This window comes from Poecilia reticulata, chromosome 2, assembly GCF_904066995.2.
Source record: "Poecilia reticulata chromosome 2, P_reticulata-male-v2, whole genome shotgun sequence".
NCBI lineage: Eukaryota > Metazoa > Chordata > Actinopteri > Cyprinodontiformes > Poeciliidae > Poecilia > Poecilia reticulata.
In genome coordinates this window covers 28,669,592-28,695,722 of record NC_088831.1, presented here as the reverse complement: position 1 = coordinate 28,695,722, position 26,131 = coordinate 28,669,592, and the positions used below count along the sequence as shown (strand labels likewise).

Genomic DNA, 26,131 nt, shown 5'->3' with positions numbered 1-26,131 from the left:
ACAATAAAATCATAAGAGTTGACTGGTTTTTACTCTGTCCTAATTTGCTTGACGTATTCCATATTGCATCTGTTTTAAATGGAACAAATAATAATGAACCACAGACAGAACATGTTTGTCAGTGTAAATAATCACAGAGTGAAACGTGCTTTAAAATAGTCTCCATAGTGAGGCATTAGCCCAAATATGTCCTATTTCTCTCAACCGAGATTGTTTAGAAAGCTTAACTCATTACTCGTGACCTCTTTGCATGTCCCCATTTTACAAAATCCAAACTATTTCTTCTCAGCTACATCATAGTTTAGGGGGAAAGTTTAAAAGAAGCTGCCAGCGGAAAACATTCTCACCCCTTCAGTTTGTCTACATTTTGTTAAACAGTGATTCTAGAAGTTTTCTTTTTTTTTTTTTTAAAGTCAACCAAAAACTGCATGTCACAACAAAGTGATATTGATATCTTGTAAAATCTATTTCAAATCTAATGTGTAAATATAACATGTACTGTTTTCACATCCTTTGCTGTGACACTTGAGTTGAACTCTGGTGCATTTTTTTTGCTACAGATCGTAGTTAAGAAACTTCTGCACAAATCTACACATCATGAATTGAGGCAAACATCTGACCCACATGTAGGAAACTCTCAAGAGACAACTATTAAGGTTTGAAAAGTATGTATTAAGTACAATGCTTCAGTCTGCTTCCGATTTCGCCAAAAAGTGACTTAGATGTTGTCAAACCAGGTGAAACTAAACCACTGGTCTGTTGAAAGCAAATTATACATATTTTTGGCTCCAAATGTCATGTTCAGAGAAACTAATCACCTGAATGACACCTGTCAAGTTAACAGATAAAAAAAATACTTGTGACTCTTATCTATCTTGAAGTATTTGGTTGTTTGTGATGGATACACCTGAACTGGCTTCATGATGGAGACGGGGACTATACGATGCTATCATTCCTACGTGGAGAAATGTACTAAAAGCAAAAAAAAAAAAATAAAATAAAAAAATAATATATATATATATATATATATATATATAGAAAAATCACTCATTTTTAAGTCTCCAAACCTATGTTTCAGGGACATCATAAAACATAAGATTTGTCCATCATTACCAGAGGTCAATATATTGTTTCATCTTTGTTTCAGAAGAGGCAGAGGTGCATCACTGCTAGGAAGCAGTCTGTTTTTCTGGTGAAGTCATTAGGATTTCTTATCTCGCTTCTCAGACGATAGGCAGCAGGGAGCCACGGGAAATGTTACTGACAGCTCAGGGCAGACCCAAGAAGACAGACAGAGGACCAGAGTGGGAGATCAATGATAATGTCATCTGATGACATTGCTGAGAGAGCTGTTCCCCTCCGGTGGTCCCACCATCGACCCGCTCTCACTCGAAGACGGTGAATTTTGTTTGGCTTTAATCTTCCCATCAGACAACACAAAGCGAGCGATGTGCTGCGAGTGTTTTCCATTTTGGGGCCCTCGGGAGAATTGTGTCAGGTTGCGCAAGTGCACAAGCGCAGATACGTCAGCGTGGCACGTTGACAGGCAGCTTGTTTGAATAAAGAGCCGACAAAAAAGGCTCGAGGCTGCGCAACTCGACTGCTGAGAATAGCTTTTTACAGAAACACATGACAACTGAAAACAAAAACAAAGTTATTCCCTCCGCTGGCTTGTGGAAACTGTCAGTGGTGCTGAAAGCGTGCATTTCTAACTGCTGGAGCTTTATCATTCCTTCTCAGTTACAGAGCCGTTTAAAAATGTGTTTTCTTCAAGAAGTCAGAATGTTCAACATCTTGGGTGGGGCTCATCTTTGACAAATGGACTCATATGGTTCTGGTTTCCAGACAAAAGAGTATGTGACCAGATAATGATGAGTTGCGCTCATTACACGGGTACTGTGTGTAAATTATTGTGCAAAGTGAGGTTTTTAAATTTTTTTTCCATGTTAAATTATGTGTTTATTCTTGGAAAGAATTTGATCAATATATTAAACTAAAAATGCTTAAAATAAAAAGGATGCTCTATGGTTTTCCATGTTTACATTAATAAATAAACATTTTATGGAAAATATTTCAGATCACTATTGCAAATCTTCATTCAAAATTTGACAGCATAAAAAAAAAATAAAATAAATAAATAAAAATCACAATTTATTGACCTGTTCCTGGCTGTACAGGAAAAGATTTTGGATAGCAATTCCTAGAAGTATGAACATTTGAAACCACAATTTTTTAAAAAGATGTTACATTTGATTTATTTTGCTGAATTTCTTTTCATTTAAGAATGGTACAGTCTGGCATTAATTAAAAAAATAGAAGAGACTGTAAAAGGATTTAATAATGAAGAGAAAATGTGAAATTCCCTTGTAAGTGAATAAATTAGGCACATTAAAAAACATGAAGTCCTAATTATGGGCTGAATGTTCAAAGTAGACAGATTAATATTAATTAATATTCTCAGAAAATTGATTTGACTACTTGTGTCTGATCTGTCTTCATCAGTGCAGACAGAGCACAAACATACGGTAGCATGGGAATAACTATAATAATGTTACTATCAGATCCTAGTCACAACGTTTTAGAAATATTCACATAAATTCTGTCAGTGCCTCCTGTGTCTGTCAGCATATACAGCATCTCTACAGAGTTACTATCCTCAATTATGTAAAAACAAAATTTTCAAAAATCACATTATATATTCCACATAATTAAATACATAAAAAGGTGATCCTGTAATCAGACAATTATTCATGTGAAGCCATACGTATATGGGTGACAAAAAAAAAGACCTAACAGACAAGGAGCAGTATGACAGAGATATAGGCACCTAAACCTACCTGGCTAATGAAAATATTCTCCCAAGAAGTATTTATTTTAACTCATAGAGTGAGAAGAAAGAAAAGTCAAAATTTGTGAACAAGGTTCAAGAAATTTGTAGAGATTGGGTTTAAATATAGAATAAGTCAACTTAAACCATCACTACAACGTTCCAGTGCTTCATATCACCGCTAGAGAAAATCAGACATGACTGTGGATGATTGAACGAAAGTGATATTTAGTTGTGAAAAAGAGTATATTACAGATAAGAAATACGCCAAAATAATAACTGCAAAACTTACAAACTTCTTTTAGTCAAAACAAAAAAATGCAATAACAGAACAAAGTAGCTACACTATGACACAAAATGTCATTAAAAAAATGACAAACAAAAATCGTGTGTTGATAAGCCCAGGAGGTTTATCATAAAACCTTAATTCTAGCAATATAGTCTGATATTGTCATACATTATGAATTCCTGGGTTCCATGGATGTACGCACTTAGGTTTCTTCCATGCTTTGCTATAATAAAACTTTCAGTGCCACCTGTCACAAAGTCGATTTTATCACTCAAAAAGTCCTAAAATTGACTTTGGAGTCAATTTTAAGAATCCAACTTTGCAATTTTGAGATAAAAATATATAACATGTATTTTCAGCATACAGTATTTAAAGTCACTATTATGCAACAGACTGCTAATGCTGGTTTAGATAGAAAGATGCCATCACAGCGCATTGCAATTTGTTGCATATGGAGCCCCATATATAGCTGCAGACCAGTCAGGGTGTTAAAGCTGACCCTCCATGTTAATTTGGTACGTTTCACTAACCTCAGCAATGCTGCAGGTCATTTACAAGCTTTCCCTGGTGGCTGAAAAATAGCTAAGCACTGGTTTGAGGATTACCATACTCCAAGTTGTTGATTTGGCCTCCAAATTGTTGGGATCTCAACCTGCTGTTAACATCTTGGTGCCGGATACCACAGCCATGAAGTCGATGCCTCAATGAATCAGAGCTGTTTTGAAAGCCTGCACACTATTAGAGAAGTGGTCATAATGTTACTCTTGATCACTATAAATAACCATAATGTTGAACTAATGTTTTCTTCACCAGGAGCCTTGCCCATTTTTAACACCAGACCTTTTAATGCTCAACTGTGTGAACACTCTGTTCAGAGAAAAAATGTCATCAGGTCTGCTTCTTGGCCCTCACCACAGAGATGAAAGGTGTCTCCAAACCAAATACTCAAGACAAACCACTAAGGCAAACAAGTAAATATTTCAAAGGTTCCTTCTGACCATAAAGAAAATAATATTTACTCATTGACTACAGCATTGATGTTTCAGCAGGAAACAATTGTGAAGACAGATGACAGAAAGATATGTGTCCCAGTTCTTGCCAGGCCACACGCAGACTCCCTCTAATTAGCTTTAGGCTGTCACAATGTGAAGGAATGCACTACGAGAGTCACGCAAACATGGCTGCCACCGTGCGCACCTTCACTTAGCCTGGAGGTCCAACAACCTGTTTACTTTGTGGTCACCCAATACGAGCCTGGCAACAGTGGTGTGTTTCATAAGCGCCATCTTAGTCACTTACTGCACAGCAGACGAGATCCTAAAACGACGGCATCTCACCACGATAACACTGGATGACAACAGGGAATCTGAGCAGCTTAACCCTTCCACGCCTGAATTATAACAGTCTTGATAAGTTTTGTTTTCACTTGTTTTCCTTCATGACTTACTTTAAACTTGTACAGATAAAAGCATGTTCACTTTCCACTCTAGATACAAAATATGTATTTTTACAAAGAAATGATTATGATATGCTGTGCAAAAACCATCCAATATTGTTGCTAAACTAACATGGCCACATGTTTGAGGAATTTCTACGATGTGGAGCAACGAAAAATGTTCAACTCGCTTTTGACCTTCATGCTTTAAGACATATAGATGTCGTCAACTGCAAACAAAAAGGAGAAATACAAACTGAACTCATATAGAAAAATAATTAAAATCATCTGACATCGTACATAAGGAAAGAAGTCTCCTAGACTAAAACAGCTTCCGAGTTTCCTACAGCATCTGATATCTTGCTTTCTTTTGTCTTAGGTGTCTTTAGCGCCGTTATGATCTACAGCATCCTGAGCTCCCATCAGCGTCTTCCTTGAGGGCTGATGTACTGCATGTTTCAGGAGTGTTCCTCCTCCAAATTAACCTACATTTAAACCCTGGTAATCATGTATTTGATTCAAGTGTGTTTAAGAGCTAAAACATGGCGCACATCGAGCCTTGTGAAGTAGAATTCCCCACATGTCACTCCTCCTTTTTCTGAGTGATATAAATAGGCACAGTCAGTGGCACCGTCTTCATTTCACCTGGATATAAGTTATATAATATTCCCTGTATGTCTTTCTGAAGACAGGGTGTTGTAGTCTTAACTGTAAAGTTGCTGTGCCACTGTTTCAAATCAACACAAACGCTGTAAATTACACTCCCACGGCCAAAAACTACAGAAAAAACAACGAATGTTGAAGTATCATCGGGAATTGTGCTTTCAGGCACAAAGATGCACGATGTCACTTTTAATGGACAAACGATGATTGACAATTTTCTCCAAACATTAAATCAACGCCTACAACATCAATCCTCCATTGTTGCGCGATGCTACCGTCACCATCATGTGCCCACACCGTTTGGCCAGTAAGTGGATTGTACGATGTGACACATTAATGTCCAAAGTGGCGGCTTATGTGCAACTGTGTGACAAACACTCACACATGAAGCGTTTGAATCGCTGTCCACTGCAGTCCTCACTTTGTGTGGAATTCACTTAATGTCCTGACCCAAATTCATGGCGACTATAATTATTCTTGACAACTGAGATCATACAAATAACTCACTTCTCGAGCCTACACTCATTTTATCTGTCCCATTTGGAGCACTTATTAGCGATTGTTTCCACTGTGTTGGCTACTCCTATGGCTGTAATAATCCGTCTGCCTTGGGCATGCTTGCATTTTACATCATGACCAAATGTTTGCAGAAAAATAAATGCATAGAGTCAGGGGAAGGGGAAAAACACAGTCATAAAAATCATCACCCAAAAGGGAGACCTTTAATAAACTGTAATAATATTAATAATAAACAACGTGGCGTACTCGTCCTTAGAAGTGAAATCCAAATCCAAATCAAGCCTTTTAATAGAGATGGGAAATAAAGGGTTATTATTTCCATTAAAACGTCTTAACAACATTTAACAGCACAACCACATCATTACGCTGGTGCCCAGCTTGCATTGTCACAGCGAAGAATGGCCCGGGAATAGCCAAGAACGTTTACTGAGCGGATATTAATTGATTTGTCCTGACCTACCCGGACCTGGCCTCCCTGGGCTCGGCTTCCTCAGCAGAGCCATGCCAAAGCTCTGTCCTAACTCTGCATAAAAATAAATGAGAAGCCATGGGGCTGTAGTCTCTAAAGCCAGGGGATATTGTTCGATTTCACGTCAGCCCTCCAGGAGGCAATTTAAACAACCCAGCATGCTAATAAGCCCCCGTATAAAAGGCACTTCTGGAGGGGAGCCCATTCTTCTTTTAGCACTCTTTTTTTTCTCTCTCTCTCTATTGCAACAAGGACGAAAGGGCATAAACAATCTAAAGAAGTGCAATCTTGACCTGATCTTAAATAGCTCACTCCTGGGTAATGGTTTGTGTATCACAGATCATTGTTTGCACTTAAAAACTAACTAAAAAGGTTTTTTGATCAATAGAACTGCAGCATTGCTCCTAGACTGGGATCCGAGGAGACAGAGCCCCACAAATAACTCCATACTCCAATAAAGCCTTGGTATTTGTTGTGGCCAAAGAAATACGATATTGTTCATTCTGTTCGTGTGCCTTGAACCCACAGGGCAGGTGGTAGCAGATCACAGACTTCTCAGTGACTCAGAGGCTAAACTAATCATGCACGACTCTCTCACACGGCCCAACTACTGCCCTCCCAAAATCTACACCAGCTTGTCATGCACTGATATCACACAGCGGTCCGGTTAACTGACCTGTTATGTTTTTCCGTGTGGTAGCGCCCTTCTATACAGCCTGAACCCTTGTTTAATTGTGCAGATCATTCACAATAATTAATTATGAAGATGTAATAAAATTGTCTGACTTGAAGACACACAGTCTTTAATTAAGGCATACAGGAGAAATTTGTCTGAAAATCTCAAAATGATGTCCTGGATTCCACACATTGCCTTCATAATGCAGTTATACAACAGTCCATCAACACACAGCCTTTAACTCAAGGCAGTATCTCGTATCTGAAGGTTCCATTTGGAAATAATAAATTTATCAAATGGGAGATTTCAACAGTGCATTCTAAATGTTTTTCAATTAAAATGCTTTTATATTCTTGCAACCATTGATGGAGTAATTAAAAGAGAATTAATTTCTAATGTTCAAATTGACGGGGGTGAAAAAAAAAGCCAATTTCAAGAGGTAGTGACTGTTAAACACTGCCCCCTACTGACGTGCAAATATTACTACATTTCAATATCCTGGTGATGCTTGTGCACAGTAGATTATTGAGTTGCAATTTTAAGCCATCAAGCACATTGTTTCAATGTTTTTCTTATTTTGGTGATTTCTTATGCCATTTTATTTTACATAATATGTGTTGCCCATTTTTAAAATCCACTGTATTCTTGTTTGACAGAATATCCAAGTGTACATGTGCATCATAATAAATCAGAATATCAGTTTGAAAATTATTTCAAAAGTTCATGTCTGAAAAGTCACCTCACATTACACATGGATGTATTAATGGCAGTCCGTGCAGGAATAATGCAAATGAACTGAACAGTGAATGGATAGCTTTCAGCCATGTTTGAAAAATGTTTATATTTTATTGGCTTTGAATTGTAACTTGTCTAACTAAATCTGGATTTTAAAGCCATAATCGTCCTAATTAATCAAAACTGTGGAATAGATGTATACAATAAACTAATTCTACCTGTAAAATTGAATAATTAAATCATTTAACATTTTAATTATATTTGAGTTTGTTGAGATTCACCTTTATAAAGGTTAAAATATGGCCGCCTTCCAGTAAATCTTGAGTTGCCCTTGAGACATGAAGCAAATAGAAGCAGAAACAACATCACTTTGCATTCACATAAGCATCAAGTTCTAGTGATCATAAAGGCAAAATATGGAAATGGTTTGCTGTGGCAGGTGCAAAGCACAAAAATGATTACGCAGATCAGAATTAACTAATGCTAAATGCAAGTATTTATCAGTAAAAAGTGATTTATATGAAAATGTATCATATTCTATTTAACAGTAATAACTGAAATTGCTATTACTATACCACAGACTTATTTAAGGTTGTGTGTTTTTACAAGTTAGAATTAGATTTACCTCTAGTTTATTAAACTTTACCCTAACAACAAAAGTACCTTTCTAATACAGTCACAGACAACTGAAGGAACAGAAGTACCTGTAAAGTTAATAAACACTTCCATAATCTAATTCAGAGGTAAAAAAAACAACAAACAAAAAAACAACACCTCAGAAGTCCTTTGTTAGAATTATTATATAATGTATTATGAACAATACGAAAATTGATAAAACTAGGTGGTGCAAATTCAGTTTTGTTGCTATAAAAATATATAAATTGACATCCATCAATCAGATTATTATACAATTATAAGATTATGACCATGGATAAGTGACATGAACAACATCCTCGCCTACAGGTGAGATATTTGGTCAGCAAATCAACAAAGTTGAAGTGCAGCAAATCAGCAGACGTATCCAGATGTCCATACTAGACTTTAGATGTTATGCCTAATTGTTGCATTGTATTATAAATACAACACTTTATAAGGTATTATCAAGTTTATAGTTTTCTGAATGTCTGAAAAACAAATTAAACTAGATACAAGCGTAAACCTTGTAATTCAAGATTCAGATGTAAAGACAGTACAAAGTGTAATCATCAGTGAAAAGATTTTAAATGTACAAAAATATATACATTTCCTGAAGTGTGTGTAGAACTACAGGAAGTATAGCATTTACAACCATAAATTTTATATTATCATGTGTACAATCAATAACTTTACATTAGCTATTGTTAACTTGCATGCTGCAATTTGAATTTTTAAAGCAAAAAACACTACCCCCTGAATAGGCTTTTGTGGAAACTTTTTACAAGACAAGATGCTGCTCAAGTTATTGGGAAAATAAATGAAAATAAACCTGGTAGAGGACGTGAAGGGCTGGACAATGGGGCAGGTTCATCTGCCAACAGGACGTTATAGTGGAATCAACCTAAATGTTATTAAGAAGACTTAAATATGTATCTTCATAAATACTCTCCATTGAAACTGAATTAGCTTGTGCTTTTGAAAACCAGAATGAGAAACATTTTAGTGTACAGCTGCACAAAGCAAAAGATGATTCTATAAAACTATATCATCAGGGGGATGAAGTTGTATGCACGCTGCACATTAAATTTTTCATTCTCGAAAAAAAAAAAAAAAGACTTTGTATTGTTTTCCTTCTGATTAAGAAATTGTGCACTTTGTCTTGATCCATGACTAAAAATTCCTCAAAACATACTGCGTAGCTTGTGGTTGATACTTGTCAATGCGAGTCCATGTTTAGAAAAAGATAGAGCACCCATCTTTCTTCAGCTTATCACATAATATTTCAACTTGACTATCTCAGAACAAAACTCCTTGTTACTTTTTATCTTGGTCTTTACTCCTTTCCATCTGTCTTCTTTATTCGTTGGTTTCTCTTGGAATTGTGTCCATTTGTCATGTTGCCTGAGAGGCAGCAGATAATGTGGAGCTTCAACAGTTTCAACAGCCCATCTTTATTCTCACTGAAGCTCTTATTTTATATTTTTGTCTGTGTAGGTTAATCTTCGCCTTCAGCAGATTATAGCGCTACGTCTGATCTTGCTCTTTTCTTCTTCCTCCGAGACTGTATTTTCTAGATCAGGCTACTCCCAAAAGTCTTTGCATTGCTGCTTAGTGTCTATTTCTTGGTCTTGAGTTTGTTCTGTGAGGAAGGGGAGACGGATATGTGCCGTCTTAGTTTGGGTGGTGTTGGTCACTTTTGCAGGGTCTCCATTTCAGATTCTGTTTCAGAGAGGCTTTTGCTCATCCACTGTCGTTTCTGAATCAGTCTCTTTGGCAGTGGAAGCGGGTGGAGCTTGCTCCTCGTTTTCTGATTCTTCTGAGGATGATGAAGATTCTCCATTACTTGCCTTTGCGCACTCATCTGAGTTGATGTCTTGTTTACGTTCAGCCTCTGGTGAACTCTCTGGAGAGTTTTCGCTCAAAGGAGAACTCTCCCTGGCAACAGGCGGTGGCTGAACATCATTTTCAGGGGTTGATTTTTCAAACTCAATCTCCTCTTTCTTTGACCCCGAATCTGAAACAGACAGCAACAGTTGTGCTAGAATCCATCTGCTAAGAATTTGCAAATATATTGAAAAGTTCATTGTAAGTAACTCCCCCCAAAAAAATCACTCCCAAACAAAGCAATGGAGTGCATTAAAGGTAATCAAATTGAGTCCTTCTTCCAGGTTGTGACATGCTTGTGTAAATACAATTTAACCTGTCAAAACTGATGAATGTTAGTCATTCCTATAGATGGAAAAAGTCATTCACAATAAGTGTTTTTCTTTTCTGAATCAGAAAATACTAGAACATCATGAATAAACAATAACGAAACCGCCGATGCTGAACCTATTGTGTTGGGTCCCATATTCTGAATATAGAAGACATCATTTAATCTGGAAGCTTTGGAGATGAGGACCATCATAAAAATAATAATGTTGCTTTGGGGTTATACTTTATGATAATCTTTATGTTTTCCACTTGAAATACAATGACAGTTTTGTAGCTGTTCTTTGAAATGCAAAAACAGGTGAGAAAAACCTTCAAAGCAACAATATAAAAAGAAAATATGTGCAAAGTAACCTAAAAAAAACCAAAACATTAACTGGGCAAAATTGTGACAGAGGAAGTAACGTGGTTACTAAAAATATAAGTAAATAAAAATCAGCTAATCATTCAACACGTGACACCTTATTTCATATCTTGCTTTATGAAAAATATCCTACAACTCCTTTGAGGAAGTAAAGTATTTCCAAGAAAATATTGTGGAACATCCAAGTTTTGCATGCCTCACTTTTAATGCACTCCTCTTGTAAAATGCACATGTATACAGTAGATCAAAGGTATAAAATTCAAAGTGTCTTGCTGGATTATAGTTATGAACATCGCTTTTCCCTTATGTCACCCTCTTGTTTTATTTATCATAATAAAAGCTAAACGAACCATCTGGGATTTTTTTCGATGAATCTTTAGTGCCCCCAAGTGGTCGAATAATTATTAGACAACAATAAGATGGCAAGTAATGGCTCAAGTTTAACCATTGAACGTCTGAGGTGAGCAAGTCATCTGACCAGTGTTCTGTCAATTAAGGGATGTTAATATTACATTGTTCTTTCAATATCTGAGCCAACAGAGGGTGTGTTATTCTCCTGTTTCATCATGTATTTCGATACCATTAAACATAAGGATGTATAAAATAAGAGGACAAAAGTGTTACTAACAATTGTTGTAAAACTGCTATATTAACAAATAAAACAAATAGCTTAGGAGAGCAAATAGGAATATAAAATGTAATATTTGCTTTGAAGTCTGGAAACATTCGGTGTGAAACAACCAAAATGACAATGACAGAATAAACAGAATAGACTATATATCAGTTTTAACAAAAAATTGAACATACAATTGCTTTGTATGTTCAATCATATGTTTTTTTTAAAAAATACAATAAAACATTTCATTTCATAAAAAACACCCCCCCCCCCAAAAAAAAACCTGTGGTATTGTGTTCAAAATTACATATGTCACACTGATTTTCTGGCACTTCATCTGGATTCCCAGAATCTGAAGGATCATTTGAAACTGGTCTCTTATCTTCCGGGATTGCATTTTCAGTTGCTTTTTTGTAGCCATTATTGCCATTCAGCACACCATGTAAAACATCCTTAGTTCCCTCAGCATCTACAGGATTACCCTCTTTATGCAAAATGTCTGGAAGTTAAAACAATCAGACAGTAAGGGACTGCTTAAGTTTCATTTTTGTTTTGGATGAGACTATCCAAAAAACGTATTTCAGTAAGCATAGCACCGGTTCAATAGATTTTTAATCCAGTGGAAGTAAAGAGTAACCATCCAAGAAATTACTTGAGATTTTTCAAACAATGAAATGTGACAGGCATACAAGAGATAGGAAATTAGGAAAGGAGCAAATGCTTTTTTCACACCACTGTAAATTTGTCTAGACTTTAATTGTTTTTCAGCAACCTGGGTGTCCATGCAAACTTTATTTGGGACAGAGGTGGGAGGTGTTGGTGAGGGGGTAACAGCTCTTTTGTTCAAACAAATGGTGTGAGTCACTTTAAAAACACATTTTAGAAAATACTTCTACGATAATACAATACTTCTTATGGTGAAATGAGAAAGTAGCAAATATCAGCTCTGTGTGAAATGTTTTTTGTGTCTAAAAATGCTTTTGAACATGTTCATGGCAGGTGGTAGCAGTGGGGAAACATGCAATTTTTAATCCATGTGTACTCACTATTTTCTGATGACATAGCTGTTAGTTCAGGATTCATAGAATCAGAATCTGAAGGGTTGTTCTCCAAGACTTCTTCCTCCACAATGTCTCTGGGCTCAGCTTCATTAGCTTTTCCATCCTCCTTCTCAAAGAACGAGCGCCGTTCTTTAACCGGCAAACCATATGGATTCTCTGAATTTAAACCACAAAATAATAAAAAATAAAGCACACTGAAACTGAATACACATGTGTAGTGAGATGAATTCAAACCATTCAGTTAGTCTAAAAAAATTCTGTCTTGAAAATATAAGTAGGAGATAATAAACAAAATGCAACTATACATTTAATAACATCTGAAGATAAGAAGGTTTTCTCCATACAAATTTAGGAACTCACTGGGTTTTTTTTTTACATTTTCACTTCCCATTGAATTTGTAAATTATTGAAAATTAAAGACATAATCTTGTAATCTGAAAATAGAACCTTGAAAACTAAATATAATCAAATAATTTGTAGACCAGAAATAATTGTGACTGAGGAAGTAACGTAGTTAACGTGACATTGTTACCAAACATTTAAGTAAATAAAAATCAGCTCATCATTAAACACGTGACACCTTGTTTCATATCTTGCTGTTTGAAAAATATCCTACAACTCCTTTGAGGAAGTAAAGGATTTCCAAGAAAATATTGTGGAACATCAAGTTTTACATGCCTCAACTTTGATGCACTCCTCTTGTAAAATGTATATGTATACAGTAGATCAAAGGTATAAAATTCAAAGTGTCCTGCTGGATTATAGTTATGAACATCGCTTTTCCCTTATGTCACCCTCTTATCTTTCCATAATAAAAGCTAAACAAACCATCAGGGATTTTTTTCAATGCTCCATGAGTGTCCCCAAGTGGTCAAGCAATCATTGGATAAAACAGACAGAAAGGGACTGCTTACGTTTCATTTTTGTTTTAAAATATATATTGCAGCTCTCAAGTGAGTTAAAATCACCTGCATAGTGCAGTGGGAGATGAAGGGATGTTACTATCAGGCACTACTGCAAAATTTGAGGCATGTTATTAATTGTTGCATTATATCTTACACAACCTTTAAAACAGAAAGTGTTTTAGTCACAATTGTTAGAAAGCCGATATAATAATAAATTAAAAGGAGTGTTGATGAGCAAACAGAGCTATGAGACAGACATTTTCAGTAACATAATGTAGCCAAAACCAGATCTAATGTTTTCTCTGAGGTTTGGAAAAATTCAGGAACAAAACAACCAAAATGACAAACAAAATGGCAAAATATAAATAGAATATAATTCGCCATATCTTAGTTTTAGGATAAGAAATTCTATTTGAGTTATTTTGTATGTTCAATTTTTTTTTTTAAATACAACAAATTGCTATTATAAAAAGGAGTTTTATAGTGTTGTATTAAAATATGGTTATTTAGCTTATTTGTACTCACTCTGATCATTTGGATTTCCAGAATCAGCAGGGTCATCTAAAACTTGATTCTTGTTAACTTCCAGATTTGTATTTTCAAGCACTTTTTTTAGTGCAAAGAAATTCTGAACAATGTTTGATTTCGGAGGCACTGCAGGAGGATGTGAAGCTTTGTTATCCTCATCCTCACTGTTCTCTGAACCCGATGAAGAAAAAGGAAAATGCAGAAAGTGATTAGTGGTTAATAGAGTTAGGAATTTTAACTATACAAATAGCAGAGAAAGGCATAGTGTAATGTATGTAGCAATATTGTAGCCAATATTGTCATTCAGCACACCAGGTAAAGCATCCGTAGTTTCATCTGCATCTACAAAATTATTCTCCAAAATGTCTGGAAGTTTCTCTTCATCCCCTGCTCTTTCATCATCTGAACAAGGATGATCAGGATTGGGTGACACCGCAGGAGGAGATGAAAATCCACTGCCTTCAGGTTTTTCACTTAAACCTATAAAAGAGACAGAAATGCTATAAAGAAAAACTAATTCTTTCAAGGCAAGCAAAGGTTTATTCTTGCCACTCTTCCACAAACTATTAACTCTAGAAAAAGACAAAATGGTCAAAATTGTAAGATTAGAGGATGTAAACTGGTTGCTAAAATAAAAAAACATCAGCTCATTATTAAGCAGGTGACACTGTTTCATATCTTGCTATGTCTGCTTTTTGAAAAATAACCTACAAGCTTCTAAGCTTGATGAAATAAAGGATCTTCAAGGAAATGTTGTGGGACATCAAATCCTGTCATGTCTTTGAAATATGCCTAACTTCTGATGTTCTCTTCTTGTAAAATGTACATAATCAATGGTGTGCACTAATCAACAATTAGTTTTAGGATAAGAAATACTATTTGAGTTATTTTGTATGTTCAATATATTTTTAAAAATACAACAAATTGCTGTTATAAAAAGGAGTTTGATAGTGTTGTGTTAAAATATGGTTAATTAGCTTATTTGTACTCACTCTGATCATTTGACTCCTCATTTGGATTCCCAGAATCAGCAGGGTCGTCTAAACCTTGCATCTTGATCACTTCTGGGTTTGTATTTTCAGTCGCTTTTTGTACTGGAGAGAAATTCAGAACAAGGTTTGATTTATTACCAGACATTGTAATGTCTTGCTTTTATTAGAAAAGTCTTTTACAAGTTTTTTTTGCCAAAATTGTCCCACATTTATCTCCATCCATCATGAGCTCTGGTAAGCATATCTGTCCTGCAGAAGAAATGCATCCTCCAAATGATACCTCCAGCACCATGTTTCACTGTGAGTCTTCAGGGTGATGCAAGGGTGTTAGTTTTCCCCCACAAATAATGTTTACACTTAGGCCATTGAGTTTAATTTTGGTCTCATCTAACCAGACACCTTCTTTTAAATGTTTGATGCACTTCTTTATCATTTGTGGCCATTTGCAAAAATGACTTTGGTGGACTTCTAAACATGCATGAAGGACTTACTACAGGAGATTGATGAGTGAACTCTTAATCCTGCAATGTGCTGCATAGTTTATAGAAACTGAAGCTATTCAGTTTCTATTAAAAACTGAATAAGAGTCACATGACATAACCCGTAGATTAATCTAGCGGTTTAACACCTAGATTAAGACAATACTCGTTCTCTTTGCAGAATCTGTGCATAAGGAGAGGATGTCCTTATGCGCCTCATAGTTTTGACTATATACCCCAATTACTCGGTGAAAGTCCTGCTAGCCCTGCTTTATATTTCTCCAAAAATCCTACCCCTAACCTGTCTGGTGTGTTCTTTAGTATTGTGCTGCTTTTTCACTAATAAACCCCTGAGGTCTTCTAGGAATGATGGTATTTGTACCGAGATTAAATTAATTAGTATTTTAAGAGAATTAGTTGTAATGACTGTTATTCAAGAGCATTAGAAAGGGCTGAACCCCCCAAAAAAGGCCAAACATTTCCTTTCACAAGCTTCTTCTTTCCTTCAGCCATTGTACAACTAATTTCTTTGCCCAATTGAAAATCCAGACAAGCAAGTTACTGATACCTTTAGAAGCTGCTTCAGTATTTCCACATAATTGTCATAATATTTGTTCCTTGGCCACATCAAGGGATCAAAAAGGAAAATACATAAGCCCCAGTTCTTACTTTTCAGATGTTCTCAAACTCAAGTTTGCATGTAAACGCAAGTGTGATATTCAATACATAAAAAAACTGAGTGGAAAAGTGAGCTGTAAACATTACTGTTACTTGCAGAGGCAAGTTGGGATTTGTCTTAACATGAGCATTTAGTCTAACTGCATAAAGTGACTATGCCACAAGGAGAATAGTTTGCTTTAGATACAAGAAAACATGTACAACCGCTTGGATAAAACAAAACTCCATTGTTGTAATCAAACGTTGTGGTCAAACATGAAGTTTCAGGTGCTTTTTTTTTTTTTTTTTTTTTTTTTTTACTCGACAGAATGTTCCCGTCAGAGACTCACTAGCGCAAATGGGCGTGACATGCTGTCACACATATGAAAGCAAAACCAGAGACTGCTTGGTTTGGGAAAAATAGCTCTACAGCAGCAGTGTGAAGAATTGTTTTCCACTCCCTGATTACCTATATTTTTGCATGTTTGTCACACTTAGGCGTTACAGAACATCAAACCAATTTAAATATTAGTCAAGAAAAATACAAGTAAACACAAAATGAAGTTTTTAAATGAAGGTGCTTACAGAAGGAAGAAAAAAACAAGCCTTCATGGCCCTGTGTGAAAAAGTGACTGCTCCCCTCCAATGGCAGACTTTGGAAGGGAGCCATTTTGGGGCCCAAGGCAAATCTGTGTAAAGGGGCCCTCGCCCACGTCTGCCGTCATTTACCAGGAGGCCCAAAGGGTGAAAGATCCTGAAGGGCTGACACAATGTCTTAGGGGCACGGTGCCTGCAGCTGTGGTACGATTTATTTATTTATTTATTTTTTGTAAAAAAAAGATCAAGAAAGCAATCATTCATGCAGGATGAGACTATCCAAAAAACGTATTTCAGTAAGCATAGCACCGGTTCAATAGATTTTTAATCCAGTGGAAGTAAAGAGTAACCATCCAAGAAATTACTTGAGATTTTTCGAACAATGAAATGTGACAAACATACAAGAGATAGGAAATTAGGAAAGGAGCAAATGCTTTTTTCACACCACTGTAAATTTGGCTAGACTTTAATTGTTTTTCAGCAACCTGGGTGTCCATGCCAACTTCATTTGGGACAGAGGTGGGAGGTGTTGGTGAGGGGGTAACAGCTCTTTTGTTCTTTTCGTGTGAATCACTTTAAAAACACATTTTAGAAAATACTTCTACGATAATACAATACTTCTTATGGTGAAATGAGAAAGTAGCAAATATCAGCTCGGTGTGAAATGTTTTTTGTGTCTAAAAATGCTTTTGAACATGTTCATGGCAGGTGGTAGCAGTGGGGAAACATGCAATTTTTAATCCATGTGTACTCACTATCAGATGACGAAGCTGAAAGTTCAGGATTCATAGAATCAGAATCTGAAGGGTTGTTCTCCAAGACTTCTTCCTCCACAATGTCTCTGGGCTCAGCTTCATTAGCTTTCCCATTCTCCTTCTCAAACATCTTGCGCCGTTCTTTAACCGGCAAACCATATGGATATAAGTAGGAGATAAGAAACAAAATACAACTATACATTCAGTAACATTTGAAGATAAAAAAGTTTTCTCCATACAAATTTAGGAACGCCCTTTTTTTTTTTTTTTTTACATTTTCAGTTCCCAATGAATTTGTAAATTGTTGAAAATTAAAGACATAATCTTGTAATCTGAAAATAGAACCTTGAAAACTAAATATAATCAAATAATTTGTAGACCAGAAATAACTGTTCATAAAGTTAGCAAAATTAGATTGAAAATCTAAAATTTGCTTTCTTTAATAGCTAAATTAGTAAAAAAAAAAAAAAAGAAATTAAGATCTTCTAATGTAAATAAACATTTTAATTATAAACTTAGCAAAACGGATTACCTGAGGATGAACGTTGGCGAATGCTTTCCCTCAGCTCGTTCATATGAGCCTCATCTGTAAAAAGTAAATTACTATCAGCAAAATCACTGCACAAAGAAAATATGTATTTTATTATAAGAACATACAATGGTTTCTGAGGTCACTTTTTCTTGAGATCCTATTTTGCTCTGAGACAAAACAGAGTAAAAAAGAAAGTCTGACTTCTGATACAGCATATTAAACTTTACTTTGTAACTTAAGATGCCTTTTCATGTTATGCATTTTTGCCATTGTTTATACAGAAGAAAAAAAATTATTCTTCCACTGCAAGTTCTTTCATGTAAATTATTCGCTTTAATTTACATTAAACAGTTATGCTTCATTTTCTTTAATCAAGTAAATCATTGGGTAGAGTTTACCCTTATGGAGAGGATTCAACAGGGTGTTATTTCTTTGGTTTAGGTGTCCAAGAGAATGTTTAGAGGGAAATGTAGGTGCTCTGTCCAGAAGAACCCGGGTTTCGTCACTTCCAGATGCTGCTACTGAACAAATTTGAAAAGACATAATAAATGTAGCTGGAAATCAATACATTATTACAATGACATTAAGACCTGTCACTGTTAACAAATAATTTACTTAAAGATGATACTAAGAAATAGCTAATATAAAGAAAAATCACATCTGTTACTGTAAACCTGCTTCTTTGTTTCATAGCAGACCATCATTTAAAAATCACTATGAGCTGCTTAAGAAAACGCTGCTTCAAAATGTAAAATGTGTAAATTGTATTATCAATTCAATGATTGTTATATCAGTCTTCTAGGTGACAACAAGCAAAAAAATATTTCTGTCATTTACACCAATACATTATTACGAAAACTTACAATGTTTCTGTTTGGCTTTTGTATTCATGGTCCAGACAAAGTACTGACATACCTTTTGGATATCCAGGCTTCGAGTGACTTTCCATATCAGACTTCTCATGATTTGGGCGTACTAGAACCAAGAAAACGGCATCATGATTAAGTTTCAGAGAACTGTCTATCAATTTACTGATTCAAATCATTGAAAAAAAATAACTGAAGAAAGAATTAACATTTTTCTCTGTACATATATTTCTAATGAGGTTACTCACAAGAAATCTACAATAGATACTAGTAACAATCTGAGAAATTTACAAATATGAAGAAATCTAAAAGGAGCAATTCATGTGTAATATTGTAAAATGCTACAATATTTTACAGTATTATAAAAATATTGTAAAATAAGGTACTGTTATTTGTAACAGTACCTTTAAATCATTGATTAAAATGTATGGAATACTTAATAAAAGTAGCTTGGTGGGTGATGACAGCTGCATGGAGAAATTAGTTGCATGTTTAGTGCAGGTTGGATTTTGACTTTTAAATCCAACGAATGACCTAAAAATTTTAAAGTTCGGGGAGACTTATATTATGCACTCTGATAATCTATTCTTTCCATAGTTTTTCAATAGGATTCATATGGGTTTATTAACAGAGCCATCCCAGCAGGTCTGTTTTAATTTTTTCCTCAGAACCAATTGAGTTTCATTGGCTGTGTGTTTTGAGTCAACGTCTTGGGAATCTCTATGGCTTATTTTGTTCACGATTTCAATTATTTAATTTTATTCCACTTTATTACTCATGACCAATTTATTTGTAACAGTACCTCTTTTAAGGTAAAAGAAGAGCAACACCAGTAGAATCAGCAGTAGAACAACAGCAAGAGCAACAACACCAGCAATCAGTCCGGCTTGAGCCTTTGGCACTGTAATGAAAAAACAAAAAAACTTTACATGTTAACAAAAATAACTAAACTGCAGTAAATAAAATGGATAATCTGGTCCAAAATTACAATAAAATTGATCATAAGCATTGATCATACAGCTTTAATCTGCTTTTGTTCACCAGTTATCTCTGTATCAAACACATGACCATTGAAATATGAATAATAGCCTCTGAGGTATGTTTGTTTACAAAAGAATAAAAATGTAAAACATCTTACCAGGGTAGCAGTCCTTAGCAGTGAACACTGCTGATTCTTGAGTGAGTGGGTTCTTTACAGTACAGCTGTACTGACGATCATCAAGTTCCCCTCCAAGGGAAATCTTCAACACGTGTCCAAGATTAATCTGTCCATTTGTGCTCCACTGAAACTCCAGTGAGGATTGATGGGATGGTAAAGAGCAGAGCAGAGATGCATTCCCTGCTGACTCAGAGGTGCCTGGATTGTTTATTTCACAGGATATGGTAGGCTTGGTGACTTTGTCTAAAATAAAGCATAAGAGCAAACAAGTGACTGCAACATCAGAAAGATACATGAATTGTTTCATCCATACTAACTGATTCATCAACATAAACAAGAATATTTGACAAAATATTAAATACTAAGAGTTTGCTACAAAGGAACTACTGGTATGTTTGAATTATTTAATAAAAATTGAATTAATTTTAGCATCTATGTTAAAACCAATTGATTTCAACAGTGTATTGCCCTGTTACATCAGCCATCTAATACAGTGAAATAATCTCCCTGAGTTTTATTATCTCAGTCGCAAAGATCTATATCAGTTTTGGGATAGAAAAGAGAGCAAAGGTCCATCTAAGTGAGCTAATATATAATTAACATGTTGCAGACTACTGCATCCAAACAATCATTAGTGAACTACTAGAGAAATCTAACTTTTTTTAAAATGAACCCAAGGAATCAAATATGAAACCAAGGCAGCCAATAAAATCTACTGTAACACAACTTGAAGTTTAAGAGAGAAACTGAAACAACAATATCAGAGAGTTGGATACCAGTGTCTGTCGAAACCAAATAAGGTATCTGACTTACAGAAAAAATAAGTTGTTTAGTAAAATGTGCCTTATGGTTCATTAATACTAATATTGTGTTGAAACTAGTAATGAAGTATTATGAGGTAACAGTGTGCAAAGTAGGATAATTTGCCCAGAGACTTTGATACAATCTGGATTATATTTTACAGGAACTGGACAAACCTCCCACGTCCATCAGACAGACAACAAGTTAAAGGCTCTTCTGCACTTGCTTGACTGACCAGGCTTGGGAATATGCATTGTTTATAGCACAGCTACTCAATTTAATGCAGTTTAAGTCCTTTTTGCTTGTTTTCTAGATTATATTTGGCTGGTAGATTATAACCATTTGTGCTATGTAGAGTAATTATTTAATTAATTGTGAATAAAAGCAAATAAGGTAGCATTAACTGAGATCCCACACTTATGGCGGGTATGTGTGTAGCGCTTTATGAAGTCAGGAAGACCCTAAAGCGCTTCACACTGAACTCAGTCACACACACACACACACGCGCACGCACAGATACACACACACACACACACACACAGACACACACACAGATCGCAGAAAGCTACTATATTGTAGCCACAACTGCCCTGGGGAAGGCTGGCAGGCATGAGGCTGTCATGCACCAGCACCACTTCTGACCACCACCTACATGAGTCATAAGCAGAATATTGCTAAAATGTTTAAAAACACTGACTGAGAGAAAAGGCTCTTCACATCCAAATGTCTTTAAACTTCTCTTTTTGTTTATTCCTGGAGCTATGTGTTACCCATGCTGCGATTCAACTCTGCAGGAACCTATTCATAACAATAACGCAAACTATGCATAAAATAAACACTAAAAGCCTTCTTTATGGCTTCTCATTAACTAGCTACTTAAAAGAACAGAGTGCTCAATGTCAATCTAAAACTGCTGTCAGAAATGGGTTTTTTTAGGGAGAAAAAAAACAAACAAACCAAAAAACTTACCAATGACTATCAGTTCATGTCTTCTGGTCTTATGTTGGTTGTTAGTTAATATTTCCAGGTCATAAAATCCGCTGTCTTCATATCTCAGGTTGCTGATGGACAGATCTGCAGAATACCAGTCAAGAGTGACCCGGTCTTCAAATGACCCAAAGGATTTTTCTTCGCTGCCATCAAAATGCACCACTTTGTGTACATTGTGTCTTTCTATACGCTTCCACAGAATGTCAGTAGGGGCTTCTTCGTTGCTGAAGCCTGGGAAGTCGACTTTCTCGCCAACCAGTTTATATGTTGTATCGCCAACCAGTTTATATGTTGTATCTTGCCCAGAAACTACAAAGAGAATTTAAGTGAGAGTAGACATGTTAAAATGTAAAAAGATTAGTACACCACACAAAACAATGTAGTAAAGTAGAATTTCAAGCCCACCCCTGAGGATTTGTTTATTCAATCATTGGGAAGAAAAAAAAATGAAGTTCCTAGATTGTTATCCTTTCAAAAAAAATATGGCCCACACAGTGGAAAAACACAAGATATTACCAAAATGTTTGATCTAGTTGATTTTTGACCTAGAAATTAAATAAACTGCCAGTGAATCTAGTACTTTTTAAAAATCAATGAATTATTTACTTAAAACAAGATTCTAGATCTTGTTGAAAAACTACTTGTAAGATGGTTTTCCTTTGTTTCAAGTGTACTCAGAAACCAGAGCAGAACTTCTGGGTAAGATATTGCGTATTTTGCAGTGTAAGCTCTTCAACCAGTGATTTCTAACTCAAAACATGTCCTGCCTCCTATTGTCAACAATATCCAAAAAGTCAGCAAGATTTAATGCTTATGGGGCCTAAATGCCCCGTTTTTCTTAAACGATATGTTTTTCACATAATTGTGAAAACTTCAATTTATTAATTTTGTTTATTAACAAACAAAAACATGCTATATTATTCTTCTGGATTGCCCACCTCTGAAGATGTTTTTAAAATATATTTTGGTTATGAGAGGTCGGATAAGATTCTCTATCATTAAAACTGTTAACCCTGTCACAGGTAAAACACTCCATATAGCACGTAAACATAGCAATATTTAGTTAGAATATACAGACAATGCTGTCAATATCAGCAATGCTAGCTGCCCTAACTACACAAATTATTAACAGAAGAGGTTGAAAACAGAAAAAAATTGGTTTTTAGTTTTTATTTCTCTGAAATTATTTTTGTTAGGATTAAGAGACCTACACAAGGTGATGGTACAGCCTTCATTTTCAGATGAGTTGGACAGTGTTCAGTGGGAGGTTTGAACCTTAGAATGTTGTTTGACAACAGAAACCTTTACTACACTTTTCCACAACTCTATAGCTGACCCGTCTGGGAAGTTCCATGGTAAAAACAAATATCTGAACAAAACATAATAATCTTTGGTTGGAATTGCAAAGCTCTGTATGAACAGAGCAATCTTCACCCAGAGACTGCTACACAAAGAACAAAAGATGATAAAAACGTTTAAGAAAGTTATTAGACATTAAAAAACATATAGCTACGACTATTTGAATACCTTAATAAAAGGTGATGAAGTGTTGTAAGTTGTAAACGTTAAAGCAAGTTAGACGTGCAGTCAGAATGTGTACAAATTAGGTGAAGGAGCAAATCCCAGTCAGAATGTTGTCATTGTAATGTTAAGGAAGCAGTGCGGTGTTGTTTTGTCATTATGTACAATGTTTACAGAAATGTTCAAAGTAGTTTGAAAAGTATTTTTAATTTATAGTTAAACTTACCCAGACAGCAAGTAAGAGAGAAGCAGACGATGAGACACCAAAGACTCATTTCTGGAACACTACCAAATTGCAGGTGGTTGTTTAACTCGATGGCACAATTTACTTTCACTTCGCTAAACAGGTAAGGACAGCAAAGGTTACCGAAGCCGGTTAGGTACAAATAGAAAAAACGTCGAGCATTTTACCTAAAACCAGTGTGGACAGGATTGAAAATAATCTTAAAGTCAAAGTTAAGATTAAATACAAGGAACGACACGAAACAACCCGTCAATGTGCGGGTTTCGGTTGCTTCACCTGTGTCACACCTGAATTTCTGGTGTACTTCGCACCGGAAATGAGTAAACATTACTTCCAACTATTAAAATATTTCACTAGTAGCTTTGGGAAAATAGATAATTGTTCCTTAAATAAGCATTTATATTATATGAAATATAAATACCTTAGATGATTAAAAATGAGAAAACATGACACATAGATATAAAAAAAACACGAACAAACAAACAAAAAAACGTTTACTTTGAAGTTTTCCGTAAGAAACCGGAATGAATTAAATGTGTCTTTTCCAGCTTGACGTGTCCTTGTTGGAAAGCAGAATGTTTATAAGAAAAGATAAGACTTGCAGTCAGGAAAAGCTTCGAACATTCCTTTCGTAGGACTACTTTGATTGGTTTACTGGCAAAAAATTCGTTTTTTTTTTATTTGTTTATTTTTATCACGCAGTATCTACTGATAATTCGGTGTTTGCCTGTACATCAATTTATGTCGTGTAGTCCAAAATCAGTAATGTTTTACTTTAAGCAACAGTTGTTTTTTTTTGGAACATAAATGTGCATCTGAGTAAATGAAAATATAATGGAGAGAAGACATTGCAGTAATTTTAACCAAATGTGGACCAATTTCATGTATTGCAATCAGTTTTACTTATTTTGGTTTACAGTAATCAAAAGTCAAAATTCATTTTCTCAGATATTTCAGATATAGCATTAAACCATAAAATAAGTTTCTAATACATAAATGTTACGTTATGGCCACAGTAAAGTGATGCGCTCAATGCTAATCAAACAGACTAACAATTTGTTTATCTGTGTTTATCTAATAATATGTGCACATAATTTCAACAACAGAAATACTGAAATGTTTTACTCTTAAGTGGGCTATTTAGTTCCAAATTTTCATATTTCACAAAACATAAGTGTAATCACCTGATTACACAGACTATTTAATTTTGTGTTGCAAGACTTTAATCTTTGCTTTTAATCTCTAAAGTAAAATAATAATAATAAAAAGCAATATTAATTTTCAGTTTCATGATAAACAAAATACAATTCAGTCATTTTAGTTTCACACTTCAAATGGAATATTTTTTCAAAGTATTAAGTGTTATTCATAACTCTAGACAAACTTTGTTTAGTAGAAATAGGTAAAAAACAAAATAGCTGTTTATATATTACAGGAACCTAACACATGATTTACACAATAGTCTGTCCAGCAGACAGTCATTAACAGGATACAAACGGACACTAAGCAACATGAGGTCAGAGCAAAAGAAGCTGACTGCTCACAGAGTCATGTATCTAAGCAAATTAATGGAAAGAAGTTAAATGGAAGGAAAGTTTGTAGTAAATTAAGGGGCAGAGTCAACAGTAAAAGGTGAGGGAAGAGAAAAACACACTGAAAAAAGGACGATGATTGTTGCTCAATGATTCAAAGACCAAAATTAAAGTAAAATTGTCTTTTGAATTTAATTGCTGAAATAAATTTCTATTCAATCATATTCACTGTGTTAAGACAAATCTTTACTGCTGAAGTGACATTAATATACATATTTTATGCCCCAGAGAACACAAAGTCAAGGAAAGATTACAGCTATTTTTAACCAGAGTAGAGCTCAAGAGAATATATATTTATTTTTTAAACTTTCGCTGCTTACATTAATACAAACACAGTGATATCTCATGGTAAAGTGGCAAGTGAATGAAAAAGATAACACTTTCCCTGCATCGTTTTGATATGTTACTTGCTGTGGCAAAACTAAAGTCTGGTTCATGAAAGCTTGTGTCATTGGCACTCTGACGAAGGTGTGACTCTGTGAATGTGCGTGTAAGACTTCATGAGCGTCACACTGCCATGGTGGGATACGCCCAGCGGAAGGACGCACTCCTCTGTCAACACCCCTCGATCCACATCCCAGCACATCACAGTGGAAATCACTTGGTTCTTGTTATCCCTCCCCCCTGTGATAAAAAGTTTGTTGTTGCAGGCTGCGATGGCACAACTTGCCCTCTCCCCCAGACGAGCCACCAGGGACCAGGAGTCGGACAGAGGGGAGTAGCAGTACATGGCGTGCATGGCACCACCTGGAAGAGCAATAAAGAACTGAAGGTGAGCTAAAGGTTATGTCATAAAGCATACAAGCTACTAAAATTGGTGACTCAAATCTTAATGAATATTATGTATCTACTTTTTTTTTTTATCTTAGCTTATTTGTAAGCACACAGGAGTATGTGTGTGTGCTGACACACATACTCTCCTGGACCACTGCTTCTGTGTTTCTTGTGTTTGTTTCATGTCAGTTCAGCCTCCAGCCAGCTGTCGCAGCTGGCCTCCAGTCAAGTTAAGGTT

General features: G+C 35.4%; 2 protein-coding genes across 17 annotated transcripts in view; both read right to left on the bottom strand.

The window, feature by feature from the left end:
* Positions 1-7,704: 7,704 nt before the first annotated feature.
* Positions 7,705-25,253, bottom strand: LOC103459313 (uncharacterized). 6 transcript variants are annotated; one of them, XM_008400785.3, is made up of 14 exons: positions 23,695-25,253; positions 23,510-23,622; positions 21,742-22,071; positions 19,951-20,214; positions 19,615-19,713; positions 18,862-18,921; positions 18,345-18,467; positions 17,947-18,000; positions 17,415-17,555; positions 14,927-15,028; positions 14,247-14,414; positions 13,932-14,105; positions 12,487-12,657; positions 7,705-10,263 (listed from the first exon to the last, which is right to left on the bottom strand). In XM_008400785.3, exons 1-14 carry the CDS (start codon positions 23,853-23,855, stop codon positions 9,974-9,976), a joined length of 2,250 nt encoding a protein of 749 aa, XP_008399007.2. In that variant the 5' UTR covers positions 23,856-25,253; the 3' UTR covers positions 7,705-9,973. The 6 variants fall into 6 exon arrangements, with proteins under 6 accessions (XP_008399007.2, XP_008399012.2, XP_081458773.1 ...); XM_008400790.3 differs by having other exon boundaries at positions 18,345-18,464; XM_081602647.1 differs by having other exon boundaries at positions 23,510-25,253.
* A 138-nt stretch (positions 25,254-25,391) lies between these two features.
* Positions 25,392-26,131, bottom strand: part of klhl6 (kelch-like family member 6) — a 42,124-nt gene continuing 41,384 nt past the window's right edge. For all 11 annotated transcript variants that reach the window (XM_017303697.2, XM_008400830.3, XM_017303700.2 and 8 more), the window contains one exon: positions 25,392-25,866. In XM_017303697.2, coding sequence (XP_017159186.1) covers positions 25,568-25,866 — 299 coding nt within the window. In that variant the 3' untranslated portion in view covers positions 25,392-25,567. The remainder of the gene's footprint in view (positions 25,867-26,131) is intronic.

Excerpts from the sequence above, each read along its gene's own strand:
- LOC103459313 (XM_008400785.3), bottom strand. The coding sequence starts at position 23,855 with ATGTTTACTCATTTCCGGTGCGAAGTACACCAGAAATTCAGGTGTGAC. Across the intron at positions 19,714-19,950 it reads TGCTAAGGACTGCTACCCTG|TGCCAAAGGCTCAAGCCGGA; the intron begins GTAAGATGTTTT and ends TTTTCATTACAG. Across the intron at positions 18,922-19,614 it reads CTTCTTTTACCTTAAAAGAG|TACGCCCAAATCATGAGAAG; the intron begins GTACTGTTACAA and ends TCTTGGTTCTAG.